The 19,221-nt window shown below is 41.5% G+C and overlaps 2 protein-coding genes across 4 annotated transcripts in view; one reads left to right on the top strand and one right to left on the bottom strand.

Annotated features, from left to right (window-relative positions):
• The window catches only part of LOC124537900 (protein kinase C and casein kinase II substrate protein 3), a 50,752-nt gene extending 45,623 nt beyond the window's left edge, over positions 1–5,129 (top strand). For 2 of the 3 annotated variants that reach the window (XM_047114860.1, XM_047114859.1), the window contains exons 5-8: positions 962–1,063; positions 1,876–2,021; positions 2,706–2,941; positions 3,021–5,129. In XM_047114860.1, coding sequence (XP_046970816.1) covers positions 962–1,063; positions 1,876–2,021; positions 2,706–2,941; positions 3,021–3,133 — 597 coding nt within the window. In that variant the 3' untranslated portion in view covers positions 3,134–5,129. The remainder of the gene's footprint in view (positions 1–961; positions 1,064–1,875; positions 2,022–2,705; positions 2,942–3,020) is intronic. The other variant, XM_047114861.1, reaches the window with a different exon arrangement.
• Positions 5,130–8,205: 3,076 nt separating this feature from the next.
• The window catches only part of LOC124537824 (myotubularin-related protein 13), a 59,276-nt gene continuing 48,260 nt past the window's right edge, over positions 8,206–19,221 (bottom strand). Inside the window, exons 18-39 of the mRNA XM_047114747.1 lie at positions 18,866–18,971; positions 18,517–18,651; positions 17,640–17,817; positions 16,896–17,035; positions 16,300–16,457; positions 15,778–15,932; positions 15,266–15,437; positions 14,305–14,436; positions 13,694–13,802; positions 13,342–13,493; positions 12,999–13,153; positions 12,364–12,574; positions 12,147–12,282; positions 11,884–12,066; positions 11,502–11,669; positions 11,235–11,381; positions 9,813–9,958; positions 9,532–9,679; positions 9,028–9,461; positions 8,870–8,949; positions 8,684–8,766; positions 8,206–8,478 (exon numbers count right to left, since the gene is read on the bottom strand). Coding sequence (XP_046970703.1) covers positions 8,386–8,478; positions 8,684–8,766; positions 8,870–8,949; positions 9,028–9,461; positions 9,532–9,679; positions 9,813–9,958; positions 11,235–11,381; positions 11,502–11,669; positions 11,884–12,066; positions 12,147–12,282; positions 12,364–12,574; positions 12,999–13,153; positions 13,342–13,493; positions 13,694–13,802; positions 14,305–14,436; positions 15,266–15,437; positions 15,778–15,932; positions 16,300–16,457; positions 16,896–17,035; positions 17,640–17,817; positions 18,517–18,651; positions 18,866–18,971 — 3,421 coding nt within the window. The 3' untranslated portion in view covers positions 8,206–8,385. The remainder of the gene's footprint in view (positions 8,479–8,683; positions 8,767–8,869; positions 8,950–9,027; positions 9,462–9,531; positions 9,680–9,812; positions 9,959–11,234; positions 11,382–11,501; positions 11,670–11,883; positions 12,067–12,146; positions 12,283–12,363; positions 12,575–12,998; positions 13,154–13,341; positions 13,494–13,693; positions 13,803–14,304; positions 14,437–15,265; positions 15,438–15,777; positions 15,933–16,299; positions 16,458–16,895; positions 17,036–17,639; positions 17,818–18,516; positions 18,652–18,865; positions 18,972–19,221) is intronic.

Genomic DNA, 19,221 nt, shown 5'->3' with positions numbered 1-19,221 from the left:
CGTCGGCACCCATACACTTCCGTTTGGAAGGGACACTCATGAACGATTACATCGTGCAAATCATACGAAAACAATATAAGATCTAGCGAACACTTTGCCAGCACTTGTATTGTGATATGTCCTCGACGTTCACGCGCAAAGCCGTATCAAACGCAACAGATTTAAACAAAAAAACAATTATTATTTAAGGATTAAATTAGTTTAAAACGCTTCATAAACTAAACAAATAATAAAAAATACAAGACATTCATAAAATTGTTTTCTGTACATGAAATAGTATAAATTTAAATTAATCATATCATCTGCAGAAGCATACAACTGTCAATTCTAGCTACACAGACATAATAAAAAATAAAACAATAATACATATAGTTAATTCATAATAAAAAAAAGTAACAACTACAATATTTTATTAATACCATATATCAAATAAATTAAAGAAAAAAACAACATAAAAATCATAAAATTAATAAACCTAAATAATGATTTTATACTCTCAGCACAATGGATATATTTTCTACTGTAGTAAAGCTCTAATCAGACTTAGCAATATATACCATCTTCTCATAGCATTCTCCAAGCCTGGTCGATTGCAATCCGTCACTTGTCACAAACACCTGAGTGTAATGCTTGATGTCGCCCTCTAATGAACACCGGCTTTGTTTGAAAAGTGTTTTTTTTTATTTAATCATTTATTTTGTTATTTTGATTTGCCATCACGAACGCGCTGACACGTTGGGACATTGCGAGGTCACCTCGATAGGAACATTGACTTGATTCAACACTGTTGTAACATTTATCAGATGTAATCAATACTGAACCTAAGTTACACTTTATAAGTCACAAAAACAGTCAAACCGTTCCAACCCGTCGAACGAAATGTCGGCTACTAACGTGGCCGAATGCATGTCCCGACGTGTCGCTCGTTCACGGACGCTTGTGACCGCGTGTCTCGACCCAGGAATACACTGAGGAGTTCCGGGACATCGCGAAAGGAAAATCCAAGGAGAGCCTCCCCACCGGACCCATCACGCTCCTCAACCAGCGACCAGTCAGCGAAGACGTACGTCCCGAGAGACTCTTTTGGGTCTCGCTCGAAAAGTTCACCTTTCAATCCAATATATGTCAACTGATTTCTGATATTTTTCAATCGGTTTTCAAGCGAGACCACAAAGTTGTTTTTAATATAATCTATAAGTTTTCGTGAACAGCAAATTATATACTTAAAAGTTTTTCCATGAGATTATGTTTTAATAGCATCTTATATGTGATTTCCTGTTCGCGTCAATGTTATGTTCTAAGTCAAATCGGGGCTAAACACATTTTTATGTGATGTCGGTAAGAAATTTAAGCGGCAGGTTAACAATTTTCCTGAATTATAATATGTAATTATAGAATCGTTTAGAAGTGTGGTTAGGCCCAGTTTTGGGATTTAAATGAGAATGAAGAGCATATAGTGTTCGATTTAGTATTTTGCTTGCATATGTTAGAGAATGTTTGCATGAGAACTCTTTAGATTTGAGTAACCGGTGTATGGGTCATTCTCATTTCGATCTTTATATTAAATGTGCTTTATTTTTACCTCAATATGTTTTTTTATTATTTTTTAAATATCGATGTTGCATGATGGATGTCGCTTTTCCGATATGCATATTGGCACGTTTTTAATATTAATAATATTAACCTTATAAGTAATATTTATAAAGTTTTATAAAATATATAAATATCATTATCTAAGTACGTAAATATAAAATTATTTATATAAATATATTTCTATGAGATGTACTTATAAAAACTAAAGTTTGTTTTACTTTTGCATCAGTTATCCGGCTCGAAGGACCAAACATTATAGTATATTAATGATGTGTAATTCAGGAGCTTCCTCCGATCACGGCCAACAACAAGACGGGCAAAACGAGCAACCACACGGAACCCGCGACCAACAACGCGGTGATGCAGAACAACACGAGCGCCAACAACACCATCGACAAGAAGACCATCAGTGCACCCATCGCTGTCACGTAAGTTCTAGAATTTCATTTGTCATATTAATTGTTAAAATGACACGGAAATGTACTTTAAACCAAAATATACTGTTTCATACAAGCACTTTTGAATCGTCATTTAACAACTATATTAAGTGGAGCCACCATCCAGAAGAACCGTCAAGAAACTGTAGTTACTGTATGTAATTGTGTAATAAAATTTTATGAGTCCGAAAATAAAGTATTTTTAATCAAGTAAGGTTTTTCAAATGTTTATAGCAGTATCTTACAACGATTTTACGAATTGGTGATATATATTATAATACACAAAACTATTATCTGAATTCAAATATTTCCTTGTATCAGCATAGAGCGCATTGAAATATACACGTGCGCGTCCGCTGCGTGCGCGCACGCGCTGCAGGAGCGCGCCAGCTCGCGATACACGTTCTGCGACGAGAATTGTCTCGAACTCGCGTTCACGCAGTTAGTTCCGTCGAACGTCGCGAATTGGTTGCATTAGATTGGTTATACGAACAGTATTCGCATTCGATAGAACAACTACGTAGTAATCACCTAATCTATAGAGTCATCTTAATTAGCATTACATTTACGTATTGGATTGTCAGCGAGAGCTGCGAGTAGTTGTATATTATAATTTGATCATTACCTATTATGTTTTCACTAGCTACTATAGAAACTTTCCATTCGTAATCGCAGACGCGGTTCTAACGGAAGTGCCCCTCACGACTTCAGGAACGGCACGGCCTCCGGGCCGAAGTCGGCCAAGACGTCCCCGGCCAAGGACAGCGTGGGCAAGGACAACCCGTTCGAGGAGGAGGACTGGGACGAGGAGTCCGCCGGCGCGCTCACCGACACCGGCGAGCCCGGCGTGCCCGTGCGCGCGCTCTACGACTACACCGGCGCCGAGAGCGACGAGCTCAGCTTCCGCCAGGGTACCCGCCGCCCCGCGCCCCCCCACCCCCCGCGCCCGCCCCCACAGCCCGCCCGCTAACCGATGCTCTTGGCTTTCAGGTGACCTGTTCGAAAAACTAGAAGACGAGGATGAGCAGGGTTGGTGCAAGGGTCGAAAGGACGGCCGCGTGGGGCTCTACCCCGCGAACTACGTGGAGCCCGTCGGACACTAACCCCCGCAGCACTCCGCGACCCTCCGCGCCGGGAGCCCTGCGGCGCCCCGGGCCGCGCCTCGGGGCTAGGCTAACATTACACGCGACGTGTGCGGAGCGTCATTATGCGGTTTTAGATATTAATTAGTCCAATGTCACTGATTTGTTACTTAAAATTCACGGTAAAATTTAATTAATGTTAATTGAAATCGCTTTTTTCATTTGCCTCCATCGACTAAAATTATAAATTCAGTACGTAAAGTTAACGTCTGTTCTTAGACGAGTATTTTCGCCTCACCGACTAGTTTACGAATATCAGTTTCACTGGACTATGATCGTCGTATGTTTATTCCAAAGGAACAATAACGCCTAATGCTGTATTTTAAACGAAAAATTGTATTCTTTATTTGTGACGGAATGTATATTATGATTATAATTATAAAGTCACTCAGTCATAATTTAAGTACATTGAAATTATTAACGTTTACACTCGATTGATGTTCGACAGATTTTGACATCGCTTGGCACAACTGTTAAGAGTAGATTCAGCCATCGATCCGCCATCGATACGCCATCTCCAATTGTAAAATTAAAATATGTAATAGCGAACCTAAGTATTGCGATCCGAACATAACGCGTGCCAATAGCGAAAACATTTATAACGGCCGACAGTACTGGCGTCAGTAGAGTTAGCAGAAACTTCTAAATTTTATTTATTAATAAATGTCATTACCTACATCATCATTCATTATGCAAAGTTTAGTTTTCTTTTTAAATTATTATATTTTATTTTATAGTTGTAATGTTTATTTCGAATAAATTTTTACTGATATGTGTTCACAAACTTTCTTTTTTTTTATTGTAGAGTGCAAAAGAGATAAAATGGTACGTGAGTGAGATGGTCAGTCGCCGATTATACATATTTTCCTTATTAGCACGGGTTATGCTATCTTTACTTGTGTGAAGATAATTTGTATAAACTTTAGAATTTTTACGCTTCAGACTTTCTTCGTGATTATGAGTTTTATACGATACGAAAGTTGACGAAGTTGTACTGAAGCTGCGTGTCGGTCGTAAGCTTTAAACACTCTTATGAAAGTTCGACTCCTGGAGGACGAATTCCGATCATCGCGGCTCGGGAATATTATTCTTTTTCGACGCTTTTAACTTCAACCTTGAGAGTGACGCGGCCCAATTTTTGAAAGATTTTAGAACGATTATAAAGCGAGATGCGATTCGGAATTAAGTGATGAGTATTTTTGGAGAATATTTGTACAATGTGGAAACCAAAAAATTGTCTTTGACGTTTACGGAATTAGGTATAATTTGCGCGAGGCGAGTCACGACCGAGCGGCCGGCTCTGTCTCGGGGAGGGGGGAGGGGGGGAGTAACGGTCGGTACTTCTACCTTTTTAAACCTAGCTAAGCCAAAAAATTGAACGCCAATTTATAATGTAAGCAAGCGACCGCTACCTGGCAACAAATTTATATATTTGTGATATATAAAAATATAATATAGGTGGTTGTACTGCACTGCAGGCGTTTTCTGTACATACACAGTTATATATTCGTCGTGCATATAGAATATTTATTTCCCATTGTATATAACGTGTAATTATATAATGTTGCTGTATTTGTGAGCGCGACGGGTCCGTCCGGACCGGCCTAAGTTGAGTCGCGGGTGCTCGCCCCGGCCGCCGCCCGTCGCTTAGACTAGTAACGATTACGATTAATATATTACGAAGATGTTTACCTTTTCTTTTCCTTTTTTACCTCGTTTTAGATATTGTTGTACTGCAACGCATCGGAGTCAGTAGGCTGTAGGAGGCTGATGTTTTATCACTTGACTCGTGACCGCTCGTAGTTCACTTAGTCGTAGCGCTATTTGTTTTCTTTGTTATGGTTTCAGAGACCTCTGTGAAATTCTTTGTATTATATTATTATCAGAGAGAGGGTGGTTACGGACCACATATGTTAATATATTATTAATATTGGTAAAATAAAATTGTTACATATGATTTTTGTGTTTTATTATTTCTTTTCTATAATATTAGATTGGATAAACTGATTCTATAAAAATGTAAGTTTTTACCTCATTATTTCGGAGTGCATTGTATTAAAAAGTACTCTAAATTTCACGGTAAAATGATTTTCACAAAGACTAAACATAACAGACCCAAGAACCACTGATGGGTTCACTGAGTGCTTGTAATCTGATGTAACGGCGATACGACACTATCGAAGAAGATTCCTAACTCTTTGCATCGACTGATATATTAGCTTTGAAATAAATTATCAATGAATGTCGTTTTATTAATTTATTTAGTAAAAAGATTTAATCAAACAGACTACTATTGTTTTAAAAAAATGTTCTATTTGTTAACAGTAATTGTTCTTTAAATGTATGAGAATATCCTCTTTAATTTCAAAATATAATAAAGGAAAAATAATTGCAATTTTTCGAAACAAAGAAGTCATTACACTACTATTTAGAAGTTTATTGATAGCATAAACACCAGATAGCTTAAAATTAGGTGTTATTTATTGATTTGTCAAAGGTAAGTTAATATGAAAAGACATATACTTTTAAAAATCTCTTTATTTCGATTGTACGCAGTGCACAGTTACAGGTATCTAGCCCGACGTAATGCATTTACAGAAATGAAGCTGTACATAGAAATCGCAAATTATCCGAGAGAATGGCACGTCGTCGGGCTTTGTACGGAGGTCAGATTGTCTAAGCGAAGCTACACTACAAATATTATAATTTTGCCAAAGCAGGAGCTCATATTACCCGAAGTATAAGCCTTGTTTCACGAGAATTCATTATTCTAAATACTTTCGTAACATTGATATGGTCTTTAAAAGATAAACCTCTTTATACAAAGGTAATATTAGATAATACTAAAAAAAATCTTATCGATGAATACCTCTTTGACTTATTAAAATATACGTTATATGAGATGAAGCGCATCGAGTAAAACAAGACTTATAAATGTCAGTTCGAACTGCATCACTTTGTACGAATATCCTGAGCAACGACACACACCAGGTGTGCACTTTATGAATTTGGCACCGACTGTTACTATCTCTGAGCGCAGAAAAATAAATCAAACAGATGAAGGCATATAACACAAACAAAAATTTTTATAGGTATAAGTAGCACAGTTTTTTTAAGATACACGTACTAATTACTCTTATCAGACGTCACCAGATTATTTATCGTGAGCTACAACTACATAGATTAAATAATATCTTTGTTTAATATTTATTTTATTATTAAATTATGGATATAAAAGCCTATTATATGACATCTGATAGGAATAATTGCAATTACCAATAAATGCAAACAATCCTGCGCGCGCGCATCATTCATAATTTCATACATAACCCACGCGCGCCGTCGTGACGAAATTAAATGCAATGCCGAAAATATAATTTACATATTTAAAAATAAAATATATCAAGTCGCGAAATGAAACAAGTGACTCAATGCTTGGAAACCACTTCTGTAGTGAGGCGTCACGGCGGGCAACACTGATATGTCAACACAAAATACAGGTATATTTACAAAATAACGTACAAAACGATCAATGAGTAACAATAAGTTGGGCTCATTTGAGATTCCCATTAAACAATATTCCCTACGAACAAACATCGGGCTACAACAGCGAACTACACACCTCTACGAACGTACCTTGTGATGATATAGACAATTTACAACACACACATATAACGTAATAATTGTATAAAAATAATAATGAACATTTAAACGGAAATATTCATAATAATGGAACAGAAGTCTTTACACAACAATAATTAATATAAAATATTTACAAATAACCAACGTAACGATATATTTATTTTATATATTGATAGCTAAATTAAACTACGGTATAAATACTTGCATTGACTGTCGCCGTCGGTCAACGCTCGTTCAGTCGCGGGGACCGCCATTACAATCTTGTTCAAATCGAAGGCGATTTATATAAACATTAGAATCGTTCTTAGTTTCAGGTGCTCTCAAAGGCGAGATATACGCAGACACCTACTCACTTATATAATCTTATAGGGAGAGGTCTGGAATATGGCCAAGTCACCTCACGTGCATTCCGAGGTTTAGGAATAATACTGCCAATTGCCTATCTCTTACTAAGATGAGTAGTCGCTTTCAAAATGAATATTATAGTGATTGCTGGTGTTACGATAACAGCCTGTTGCTTTTACCATCAATAATGTTGAATATATTAAAACAATTTGATGGTTTAATACTCTCAGTCATATTTCGAGTAACACTAAGTCTCAGTTGTCATATCAGAAATTTCCTTGTCTTTAGAGTTATTGAATTATAATTGGGAACGTTTAAGTCTCATAGATATAAAATATTTTGGTTAATAATATTTACATTATTAAAGTGCAATAATAAAACTGAATCGTTTACCTGAGTTAGGGTCATATTGTGTATATTATTTTAGAATAAATTTACAGCAGAGAGTAACTTAAGGTTTTTTTAAACAATTCAAAATTATAAATATTCAAAATGAGCAGGAATTACTAAAATATATCAATATTTAATATTTAAAAATAATATTAGTTAACAGTCATTATTTCTTTACTATAACTGTTGCTGAATTTCTTTTACAAACTGACTTCAATAGCAACCCAAGTAACCGATGAAGTATTATCTCATACCTATTAGAACTAGTAAGCCATATGTTAAATAGACAGAAGTTCTTGTTATTGTTTAGTTCGTGTTATTGTGTAGTTTTTGTTGACTTAATGTAGTTTTAAATCTCTAATGAAACCAAAATTCAAATATTAAAATTAGTAAACCATGCCTTGTTTATGATCTACGACACACAGGGACGGACGAACGGAATTCACTTGTAAACATTACAGAGAGCTCTAGTTTAGTAATTACATCCCAACCAACATTCTAGTTTATTAAATTTTAAAATACAACTACAAAATAATACCGAATTTGATATGTCACGATAAAACATTTTTTTACAAAATTTTAATTGTTAAAAAGATAGTAAAATGAAATCAATTCTTTCCCTCGTGTGATAACTTTATAAACACATAGATATTAAACGAAAATTTATGATTATTTGTGACCGAACAATATGGAATTACCAGTACACCAGTAAGTAGTCAATATCTTTAGTTTATATCATTAAAATTTCTTTAATTTCACTAAATATATTTTACAGTCCAGCGGTATCGTGTCGTGCTCGCTGCGCACGCGCATCGTAAGCGGTAACCTGTAAGTGATTACTGCAGACACGCTTGCAGCTTCTCGATCCACTCTTGCGCAGCGTTCGCGTCGCTCGCACAGAAATTGTACGTTCTTCTACTCGTCCGTAACTGTTTAATCGTAAGAATTCATATTAATAAAATGTCTTTTTTTGTACAATTGTATAACAAAACACTTTTTAGTAACACATTATTGAATAATAAACAATAAAACTTAATTTAGTAAATTCAAGTTCAACATATGTCTAAATTGAACAAATTTATACAAAAACATACAATTTTTTTTACAATATGGAATGATCATATGTATACATACGTCAAAGAAGGATCTGTCGTCGCACTTCTTGGGCGGTCCAGGAGCGGGCGGGGCCTGCATCACTGTCAGCACTTCCGCCAGGTCTGTGGGCGGTGGGGGGTAAATGTTAAGTAGCTATATATAGCTCTTAGCTTAAATGATCTGTTGAAATTTTATTTTATTTATTTCAATGTATTTTATACTCACCAATAAATCCTTTACAATGCGAGTCTTCCATCGCGTCATAATATCGCAGTTGATGCTTTATGGAGTCGAGGACGAACCACCTAAAACACATTTTGAAATAATGCACATGTAAAAAGTTGGATTGAAATTTTTATCATCAGTATTCAGCCGGCGGTCACCTCTGCTTCCAGCCCTTGAGCAGCGCGCCGCGCTTGTAGAGGTGGCCCTCGTGCGTGCGGTTCTCGGCCACGTTGGACGAGAACTGCTCGTAGTACTGCTGCGACACGGCGGCGGGCGGGCGCTCGGCGTGGCGGTCGGGCGGCGGCGGCGGGCCCAGGCGCGGCGGGCACGGCGCCGCCAGCGCGTCGGCGCAGCGCTCGTGGCACAGCGCGCCGCAGTCGGCGCAGCGCGCGCCGCAGCCCAGCGGGCCCCACAGCAGGTCGGCGCAGTGCTCGCAGCGCGCCGGCGCGGCGGCGGGCGCGGGCGCCCAGCGGTGCGCGGCGGGCGGCGGCGCGGCGGCCAGGCGCGCGCGCGCCAGCACCTCCAGCGTGCCGCGCCGGTGCGCCGCGCGCGTCGCCACGCGCACCAGCCCGCTGCACATCGACGCGTTGCGCTGCGGGCGGACACGGGTTAGCGCGCGACTGGCGAGGCCACCTGGGCCGGGGCGGGCGGCGGCCGGGCACCTGTAGCTCCAGGGTGTTGGGCAGCTCCAGCTGGTCCCAGCGCACGCGCCACTTCTGCGGCAGGTGTCCCAGCTCCAGCTCGAGTTGCCTGAGTCGCTCCAGCAGACCGGTGAAAGCGTCCGGCATGCACCGCGATATGCTGTCGTATCTGCGTATCGATTAAATTATTTCGTTGTAGATTGTTTTCCTTATACCATTACTCTTCCAGCGTTTATAAGAGATACATTAGTATTTAGCACAATCGGTTAAATCTTTTGAAATATAAGGAAGCTGTACAGTACCCGGCCACGACGAGTCGCCGCTGAGCGGGCGCGGGCCGGTCGTCGGACCACAGGTCGGGCTCGTAGGGCGCTCCGTGCGACAGCTCCTCGCTCACGTAGTACTCCCACACCTCCAGGCTGCTCACTGCGCTGACGGGTCTCAGCACCTGCGAAACCGTAGTATTAGAAAGACAAGCAACCAACCATCAATAAAGTCTCTGCCCATGCGTTTTTTAAATTCGTTATTACTCTACGTAACGTGCACGGTCACTGCCTTGTTTTAAAAGCATGATAAGTATAAATTACATTCATATTTTTTTTAAATTAAAATAATGAGCAAAGTGGTCACTCAGTGGTATCAACGATACGAGTAGCAAGATATCTAAGAAACGCTGCCTACAATAAACTCACCGTTACTTCATACCGAAAAAAATTGTCACTGAGCGTGTAGAATGGTTGCTCTGGTGATCGATTAACCCGCCACGATAGAATCAATCACTGCTTTTTAAGCAATCTCGAATTGGAGAGTTATGCCAAAAGTTAACAAGCCACGGCACATATTCGCCTTATAAATATAATATCTCGAATATTTAGATATCTCATAAGTACACTAACGTAATTGAAGACCTGAATCTCAGACAAAATTTATTTGCACGTTTTGGCATACCTGAGTCCAACTCACATATGAGATTACTTTCCAACTATATACATGCAGCACTTATTTATTGCTCTGTCAATGTACAAATATTTAGCATACGGGATCTATCGGAGAGTTCGGGTACTAAATTCAGAATAAGTACATTATAAGTAATCCAATTGTGAGCCAAAGTTTTTAAAAAGTATTCATTTTATATAACATATTTTATTAATTTTGAATTTCAAATTAAAAAGCAATCGTGGAGTTTAGGGCTTCTCCACAAATTTTACTAACTAAAATAAATAAAAATAAAAAATAAATATATATATTCGTGGAACCCTCGTGGGTGTAGTCTAAGGCGTAAGGCGGTTTTAATTAATAGCGATTACGATCAAAACATGTTCATCACATGGCATATCGGTATCAAAACCTCTTTACATGAGTGATGCAATAATTACCAAGTTATACGCACTGGGTCATAGTAGAGCGTCGACCGCTGGTGCAAACGCAGCAATAATACAAACAAAATTAATAACCAACAACATCCGCTTTGAGACTCCGCAGAGACAGTGACGAGATCGTCCAAACTCCGTGACATTACAACTTCTTCTTAAACATTTAGTAACATAACTTTTAAAACGTAAAACCATACGAAAAATAATATAACTGGCCCGACACGTATTTAAATTATAAAAACGAATAAAAAAAGTTTAGTCAACGATGCAAAATGATTAAATCATATTTAGGGCGTGCCACAGATAAAGTTATGATGACCGAGATGAGGCAACGGGAGTGCGGGCGCATACCGGGTTGTCGAGGTCGGGCGTGTAGAGCAGGTTGTAGAAGAGCGGCGACCGCTGGTGCAGGCGCTCCATGTACTCGAACAGGCCCAGCGCGGCGCGGCCGTCCTCGCCGTCCGCGCTCGCCGCGCCCGCGCCGCCCGTCTCCACGCCCTGCCGACACACTCAGTGTACCCGCGCCGCACGCACGCACGCGCACGCACGCACGCACGCACGCACACGCACGCACGCACGCACACGCACGCACGCACACGCTCGCGGGGCGGGCCGTACCAGGCGCGACGCGTCCACGCGGCGCTCGTCGGGCGTCAGGCCCAACTCCGCGCGCTGCGCCTCGCTGTCCAGCAGGAACGTGCGGAAGCGGCACGACACGCAGTGGTACGCCACGAACCGCAGGTAGTAGTCGTTGAACTCGAACGCCAGCGGGAACTGCTTCTGGAGCTGAAACGTATAAGGCGTACATTAAATTATGAAATAAACTTAGCGACCGAACTATTGACGTACAAAAATGTAACTCGAAAGTCCCAAAAACGCATACTTCGATTAACATATCACTGACTGAAATCTTAATTTTGTTTAGAAGTCGGTTCAAGGATGGTAATTATGAAATGAAATATTTATGGTATATGCACTCGTATCTAGGCACGACAGGTACCTGGTGTACGGCATCGAGGAACATGAGGAATGTTGGCGTGAAACCCTGCTGCGGCGTAGCGGCCAGGTTGGAACGCTGCTGGAACTTGTGGCCCAGGGCGAGCCACTCCTTTTCCACGAGAATACGAAAACCTTCGAGCGTTCTATAGTATGGGTCGAGGCAAATTTGCGCCAATGATGATATCTAAAACAAAATAACGTATTCAGTGACTGCAACAATCACGTACTTATTTAAATAAAAGAGATATAAACGCATCGTATTACCTGCGCAGTTACATCCCAGCCGTCTTCCAGCGACAGCAGCACCGACGACCCCTGGACATCCAAAAGATCCACAACAGCACCGGAGAGTTGAAACAATTGCCGCAACTGCCACAACCAGCCCGACTCCTCCACTAATCTGAAAGGAAATATGAGGGTACAAGTGGGTGAACACACAGTACTCGCCGTAAGCGCGTTTTGAGCTTTAAACAAGTGGTACCTGAGGAAGCCGGGCTCGTCGGCGGCGGGCGCGGCGGGGGGCGCGGGCGCGGAGGGCGCGGCGGCGCGCAGCAGCTTCTTGAAGGCGTGCTTGGTGGCGCGCGCGTCGGGGTAGTCCAGCGGCACGGGCTCCACGCCCGCCTGCGCGCCGCCCGCGCCCTTCTCCGCCAGCACGTACAGCGCCGCGCGCCGCGCCATGCCCTCGCCCGACACTGCGGCAGACACACCGGGTTAGTGCTGTGCAACTATCCATCCACAAGTGAGTTACACATGTGCAGGGTGGAAGAGTGAGGTATAGTACGACACAAATTAGATGTAGCATCGGAAAATGAAATGGAATGAAAGTAAAACCGATTACTGTCGATTTACACGACCAATAGAAATAGCTCCCTATCGCGCCATTCGACGCTATTTGTCGCTATAGATTCACGCGTCAGAGAAAGCAAGTGCATGTAAATCGACGCGTCAAATTGACGAATATATTAGGTCATATGATATTACAATTTATTACGTTTGTGCAAAGATCATATTCGCATGAGAAATAAATATTGATAATTTGGGATAGCGTACTTAATTCGGATGTGATCGGTTTTACGAATTGTGCCGATGCGACATCTAAGTTGTGTCCTACTATACCGGCATCGAGGTCCACTGCGGAGAGTCTCGCTCGGGGCGTGTAGAGCTCGAGATGCGAGGGCTGTCGCCGGTCCTTGAGCGAGCCCCAGCGCCCGAAGTGTCGCCCCGCTCCCGCCCCGCCCGCACTCTTGCCGCCGCTGCCTCGTCCCAGCACCCTACCGACGTCCGATAACAATAAGTCAGTTTAAACGCACACAAATAAAATAAAATAAATAAACGCTACAGCTTTAATTACACCAACAAACTACTAAGCAAGTAGCTTAGTTGAAAATAATTACATTTTTCCTACGGGAAAAAGAAAAAACGTTATAACTCCTTGCAAAAAAAAAACACTTTAACTGACCCAAGAGTTCCTGCGGCCTTGCTGAGCAGCGGCGTGTGGTTGTGTTGTTGCTCCTCGCAGCACAGCAGCAGCGAGTCCAGGCTCAGACTGGAGTCGTCGAGCTCACCGCGAGATGCCGGTGTCAAGGACACTAGCGTCGCTAGGTATCTTTCCTGAAATTAACATTACATTGGTACTTTACACATTTGTAATACATATATAGCAATTTTGATAACAGCTTTCAGGTAACCAACAAATCTTACATAATATGGAAAATTAATTGTTTAATTTTGCTTTTGATTAGGGTTGAACCCCTTCCAAATGAATACAGCGGAAAATGGTATAATAAAGAAAATCTCGACTACATTCTTACTTGTTCTATACTAGAGGTAGTTTCAGTTCCACTCTGTGTCGTTGCAGGGTTTTGATGACTGGAAGACTTCAGCATACCCATCACGCCTTTATGATGAGATGCAGCTGATCTAGATCACACACATACGTCCATCGGTTTAGAAGTGCGAATAAGTGTTTTTATTGCATAAATTGAATAAACATGTCCTTTTTGGGATTTAATTCGTCCGAAATAACCTTGCACAAAATCTTGCAAAAATCGCTACGCAGTACCAACAACAAACAACAACAACAACAGCCTGTAAATTCCCACTGCTGGGCTAAAGGCCTCCTCTCCCTTTGAGGAGAAGGTTTGGAACATATTCCACCACGCTGTTCCAATGCGAGTTGGTGGAATACACATGTGGCAGAATTTCTATGAAATTGGTCACATGCAGGTTTCCTCACGATGTTTTCCTTCACCGCTGAGCACGAGATGAATTATAAAGACAAATGAAGCACACGAATCAGCGGTGCTTGCCTGGGTTTGAACCCGCAATTATCGGTTAAGATTCGCGCGTTCTTACCACTGGGCCATCTCGACTCAGTACCATGCAAAATGAAATTCGATAAGTATAGAATGTGGGCGCGTACCTCGCCAGCAGCGCCTTGGTGCGCGGGTGTCGCCACGTGAGCACGGGCACGCGGCCCTGCCGGTAGCAGCGCGCCGCGCGCCGCAGCGACTCGTCCGACACGCTCTCCGGCACCGCCACCACCGCCGGGTAGCTGCCGGCGTTACCCACGCGTTCAAGTAACACGTAACACGGACAATGATAGATTCAAATGAAAGAAAACTAAAAACTGTTTCAAATTGATGAAAATAAAAAAAAAAAATAATTCACTATAGTCTGTTCGCGTTAAGAATGCAGTGAGTTGTCATTGTTTATCGGCCTGACTCCGCCCCCTGACCAATCAAATATTTTTAACAGAAGGGTAAAGGTGTTTGTATATAAAATTCCAACAAATTATATTTGTTTTAAAGGCTAAGTGTAATGAATTTAAAATATACAAATTAACGTAAAAAATCGGAAAACATGTCATTCATATTTTAATCGCAACTACTAGTGTCGTCGTCAGTGTTTATAATAAAATAATTTTCTGCAGCGAGTTCTATAACATTATCTAAATCCCACATGGCAATTTCTTCTTGTGGGATGTGGTCGCAGCATTTCTGGCACTTTAATTTTTACAAATTGGTGTGGTATGCATTTTTTTTAAATATCAATTAATAATAATAAAAATTTAATTTAAATTTTAAAAATATCAGTTAATAATTAATTAAATCCACAACCGTCACGTTCGAACAAGTTCAATATGAACTTGACTTTCTAATTTGAAAAGATTTGATTGGTCAAAGGGGGCGGTTAACAATGACAACTCACTGCATTCTTAACGCGAACAGACTATAATTAAATTGCATAGTTCAATCGACAAAATTTGAGGAATTCAGCTCAATATATTTTTTATACAAGACGATAAAGACAGATGAGGCACGTTACAATGAAACGTGTCAGACTCGAGGAAGGCGTGCCCTGAGTGTTGTTGCGCGACCGACCTCCTGCACAGCGTGTAGAGCGCGTTGGCGTGCGACAGGCGGAAGGGCGAGGCGGCGAGGCCGAGGCGCGCCCAGTCGCGCGCGTACACGCGCTCGCGCACGCGCTCCAGCGAACGCGCGTGCGCACACTCCGCGCCCTCCGCCGCGCCGCCGCCCAGCTCCAACTCCTCCACTATACACAAACACTCGTACACTCTCAAGATAATCGAACCTTAGACATATTCTACTATATTACGCATAACATACTCTTTAGGCTCTTGTACAATATACATTTATATACATACAATACAAAAATATTCCACTTCACTACTTTATCCACTTTAATTTAAATTCGTAGGTACCGATAAGAGCTTCGCTAGACGCAACAATATCATAGGTTATTCAAGATGATATTGAATATGATCTGGTTCAATATTAAAAATCTTTTTTTTTTTGTTTAGTATATAATTTGTAATAATTGAGTAGTTGGAATAGGTTATACTAAATTTGAATATCGACTAAGTAGGACTTACGTGACAACGTATCAGCCGACAGCGAGGACATCAGAGGAGGCGAGGTGAGTGACCGCGCATCTGAAGACGGAAGGACATACTTCTGTCTCTTCGAGGGTTTCGGCTTTAAGCCTGCACGTCGAGCTGTCTTCAGCAGGGTCTTTTTGGCAAAGCCTCTATGACACAAAAATGTAAACGACTATTTTTAGTAATTATTTTAACTCGATTAAAATGTTACCGAACCATAACGTTGATAGGTCCATGAGAATGTTGATAATAAATAATAATAATAAATATGAGACAACATCACATACATTACTCTGATACCAATGAAAGTAGCTGAAGCACTTGTGTTATGGAAATTAGAAATAACGACGGTACCACAAACACCCAGACCCAAGACAACATAGAGAACTAATGGTAATCTACATCGACTCGGCCGGGAATCGAACCCGGGACCTCAGAGCGGCGTACCCATGAAAACCGGTGTACACACCACTCGACCATGGAGGTCGTCAGGTTGATAGGTTTAATGGTACTCACTTGAGCGTGTGGTGTTTGGGTTGCGCGAGGTCCGCCGGTGGGGGCGCGCGCGGCGCCAGCGCGAAGTGCATCAGCGGGTGTGACGGGTGACGCAGGCGAGCCACCGCCTTGCGGAACGCCTCCGCTTGCTCGCTACTCACCTCCTCGTCTAGCGCTACCTGATATTATAATAAATAATATATTTTAAGCAATTAAATTAAGATTAGAGCTGAGATGGTCCCGTGGTTAGAACGCGTGCATCTTAACCGATGATTGCGGGTTCAAACCCAGGCAAGCACCACTATATATAAGTGCTTAATTGTGTTTATAATTCATCTCGTGCTCGGCGGTGAAGGAAAACATCGTGAGGAAACCTGCATGTGTCTAATTTCATCGAAATTCTGCCACATGTGCATTCCACCAACCCGCATTGGAACAGCGTGGTGGAATATGTTCCAAACCCTCTCCTTAATGGAAGAGGAGACCTTATCTCAGCAGTGGGAAATTTACAGGCTGTTACTTTGCTTTACTTTTAATTAAATTAATTCCAGATATTATCAATGATGGGCAAATTCATGACATGACTGGCTTTTACACATGTAGTACCAAGAACACACCTTGATAAGCTGGAATGTGGCGGCACGCAGCTGAAGGCCGTCGTGCAGCGCGTGTTCCAGCTGCGCATGCGCAGCCCGGACACCTTTCTCCCGCGTCAACGCACTCAGCGGGAAGGAGCGCACCACCGTCGCTTCACATGCTGAGGGAATTATCATTCAATTTCAAAGGTAAGAAATCGTAAGCAACAACTAGCTATAGTCTGTTCGCGTTAAGAATGCAGTGAGTTGTCATTCTTTATCGGCCTGACTCCGCCCCCTTTGACCAATCAAATCTTTTCAAATTACAAAGTCAAGTTCACATTTAATTAATTATTAACTGATATTTTTATTTTTATAATTTAAATTTTGTTTATTTATAAATTTATGTTTAATTTATTCAAGCTGTAAACGTAATAATTAATGTAACCTATAGCTACAAGATGACGTTATGTCAAAATATGTAAATTTCTACATCGCGATGGCAAGATTCGCAAACGATTGTATATAGTGTTAAGAATTTTGTTGATTAATACCCCGATTCGATTTTTTATTTTAACGTGTATTTTTTAAATTCATTATACTTAGTCTTTAAAACAAATATAATTTGTTGAAATTTTAACACAAATATGCATACACCTTCACCCCGCTGTTAAAAAAGATTTGATTGGTCAGGGGGCGGAGTAAAGCCGGTAAACAATGACAACTCACTGCATTCTTAACGCGAACAAACTATAGAGGGAACAACGGCGGCAGCGCGGCACTGACCGTAGGGGTCGAGCGGCACGCCCTTGAAAAGCAGGCGGTAGTTGGTGAGGAACAGCGCGCCCTCGGCGGGCAGCAGCTGCGGCAGCGCGCAGCCGCGCCCGTCCGCCAGCAGCAGCGCGCGCAGCGCCGCGCCCGCGCCCGCCTCGCCCGCCACCAGCGTGGGCCACGCGATGCGCGGCTGCGGACACAGATACACATTGAATATAGGAAACAGACAAATAAGCTTCATCATCATCATCATCATCAACAGCCTATTTTTGTCCACTGCTGGACATAGGCCTCTCCCAGTGCACGCCACTGTGGTCTTTCTCCGGCTACTCGCATCCAGCTCCTGCCAGCCGCCTTGCGTATATCGTCACTCCGCCGTGCCTGAGGACGTCCTACACTACGTTTGCCGAGACGCGGTCTCCACTCTAATAATAAGCTTAGTATACAAGAAATAAGAATAAACTTGTAACCCCCAATTTCCGTTTGCATACGGTAAATAGAACGTTTTTGGGCAATGGTATACGCATATATAATAAGATACCGGAAAATCTAATCAATTTACCATTTTCAAAATTTAAAAATATTATTAAGACTAAATTAATAAATAAATCATACTATTAATTAAAAAAGTACTTTTTAGAGAGAAACGCCCGGAGTTAGGCTCGGGTTCCATCATAGGACGCTGATTACTGTCAATAACAGCATTGTAAATGTGTTTATTTCAAAAGAGCAACTATGCGAGTTTCTTGCCGTTTCTTCTCGCTAGAAGCTGCTTTCCGAAACGGTGGTAGTATTTGATTATTGACGATTCAAAAACGCTTCATTCTGAAGTTTACTTGAATAAATTTGATTTGATATATTGAATATAAGAATAATCGATTCCCCTCACCTTCTGCACGGGCGGCAGTCGTCGGCTCTCCCGTGCGACGGCGTCGAGCGCCTCCAGGTGCATGTGCACGACGCCCGGCACCATTTGGTGCAGGCAGCGCACGTGCTCCGCCGTCACGCCGCCCTCCGTGCACACCTGCGGGGCAACGATTAGTGATCATGTGCAACATTTATCTAATACCCACTTGAAGATAGAGCATATTCAAAGCAGGAAATATTACAATATTATATCTATTTAATAATTTTTAATTAGGGTTTTTAATTAAAGTCTAAAGGCACTTTGAAATTTTGTACAAAGGTAAAAAACATAATAAAAATTCGATGCATATTTGTTTTAAAAATTGGAGTACCTTGTCGACAAATCTGGAGACCATTTTTATCACATTGTTGCCGGCTTCTCCCGGGTCTGCTTCCTCGAAGCCGGATTCTGCATCCGCGCTATCTGACTCCGCGACACTGAAATATTGATAGAGAACTAAATTTAGTCAGAGAATAAAGAAACAAAATAGACAAGGACATACCTCTTCTCGTCACAAGGTCTCATTCATATTTTATGAAATATAAGGGTATTACTCAATATTTTAATTGAATATTTCAATTACAATACAAAGTTTGGCGGTAAACTAGCCCAGGTGAAACCCAGACGGTCCTGTAAAAGGCCGATCACCGCCGCATATAATAATAATAATAAATACTCTTTATTGTA

This window comes from Vanessa cardui, chromosome 19, assembly GCF_905220365.1.
Source record: "Vanessa cardui chromosome 19, ilVanCard2.1, whole genome shotgun sequence".
In the NCBI taxonomy this organism is placed as follows: Eukaryota; Metazoa; Arthropoda; class Insecta; order Lepidoptera; family Nymphalidae; genus Vanessa; species Vanessa cardui.
The sequence above is the reverse complement of the archived record's forward strand: the minus strand, read 5'-3'. Positions and strand labels throughout refer to the sequence as shown.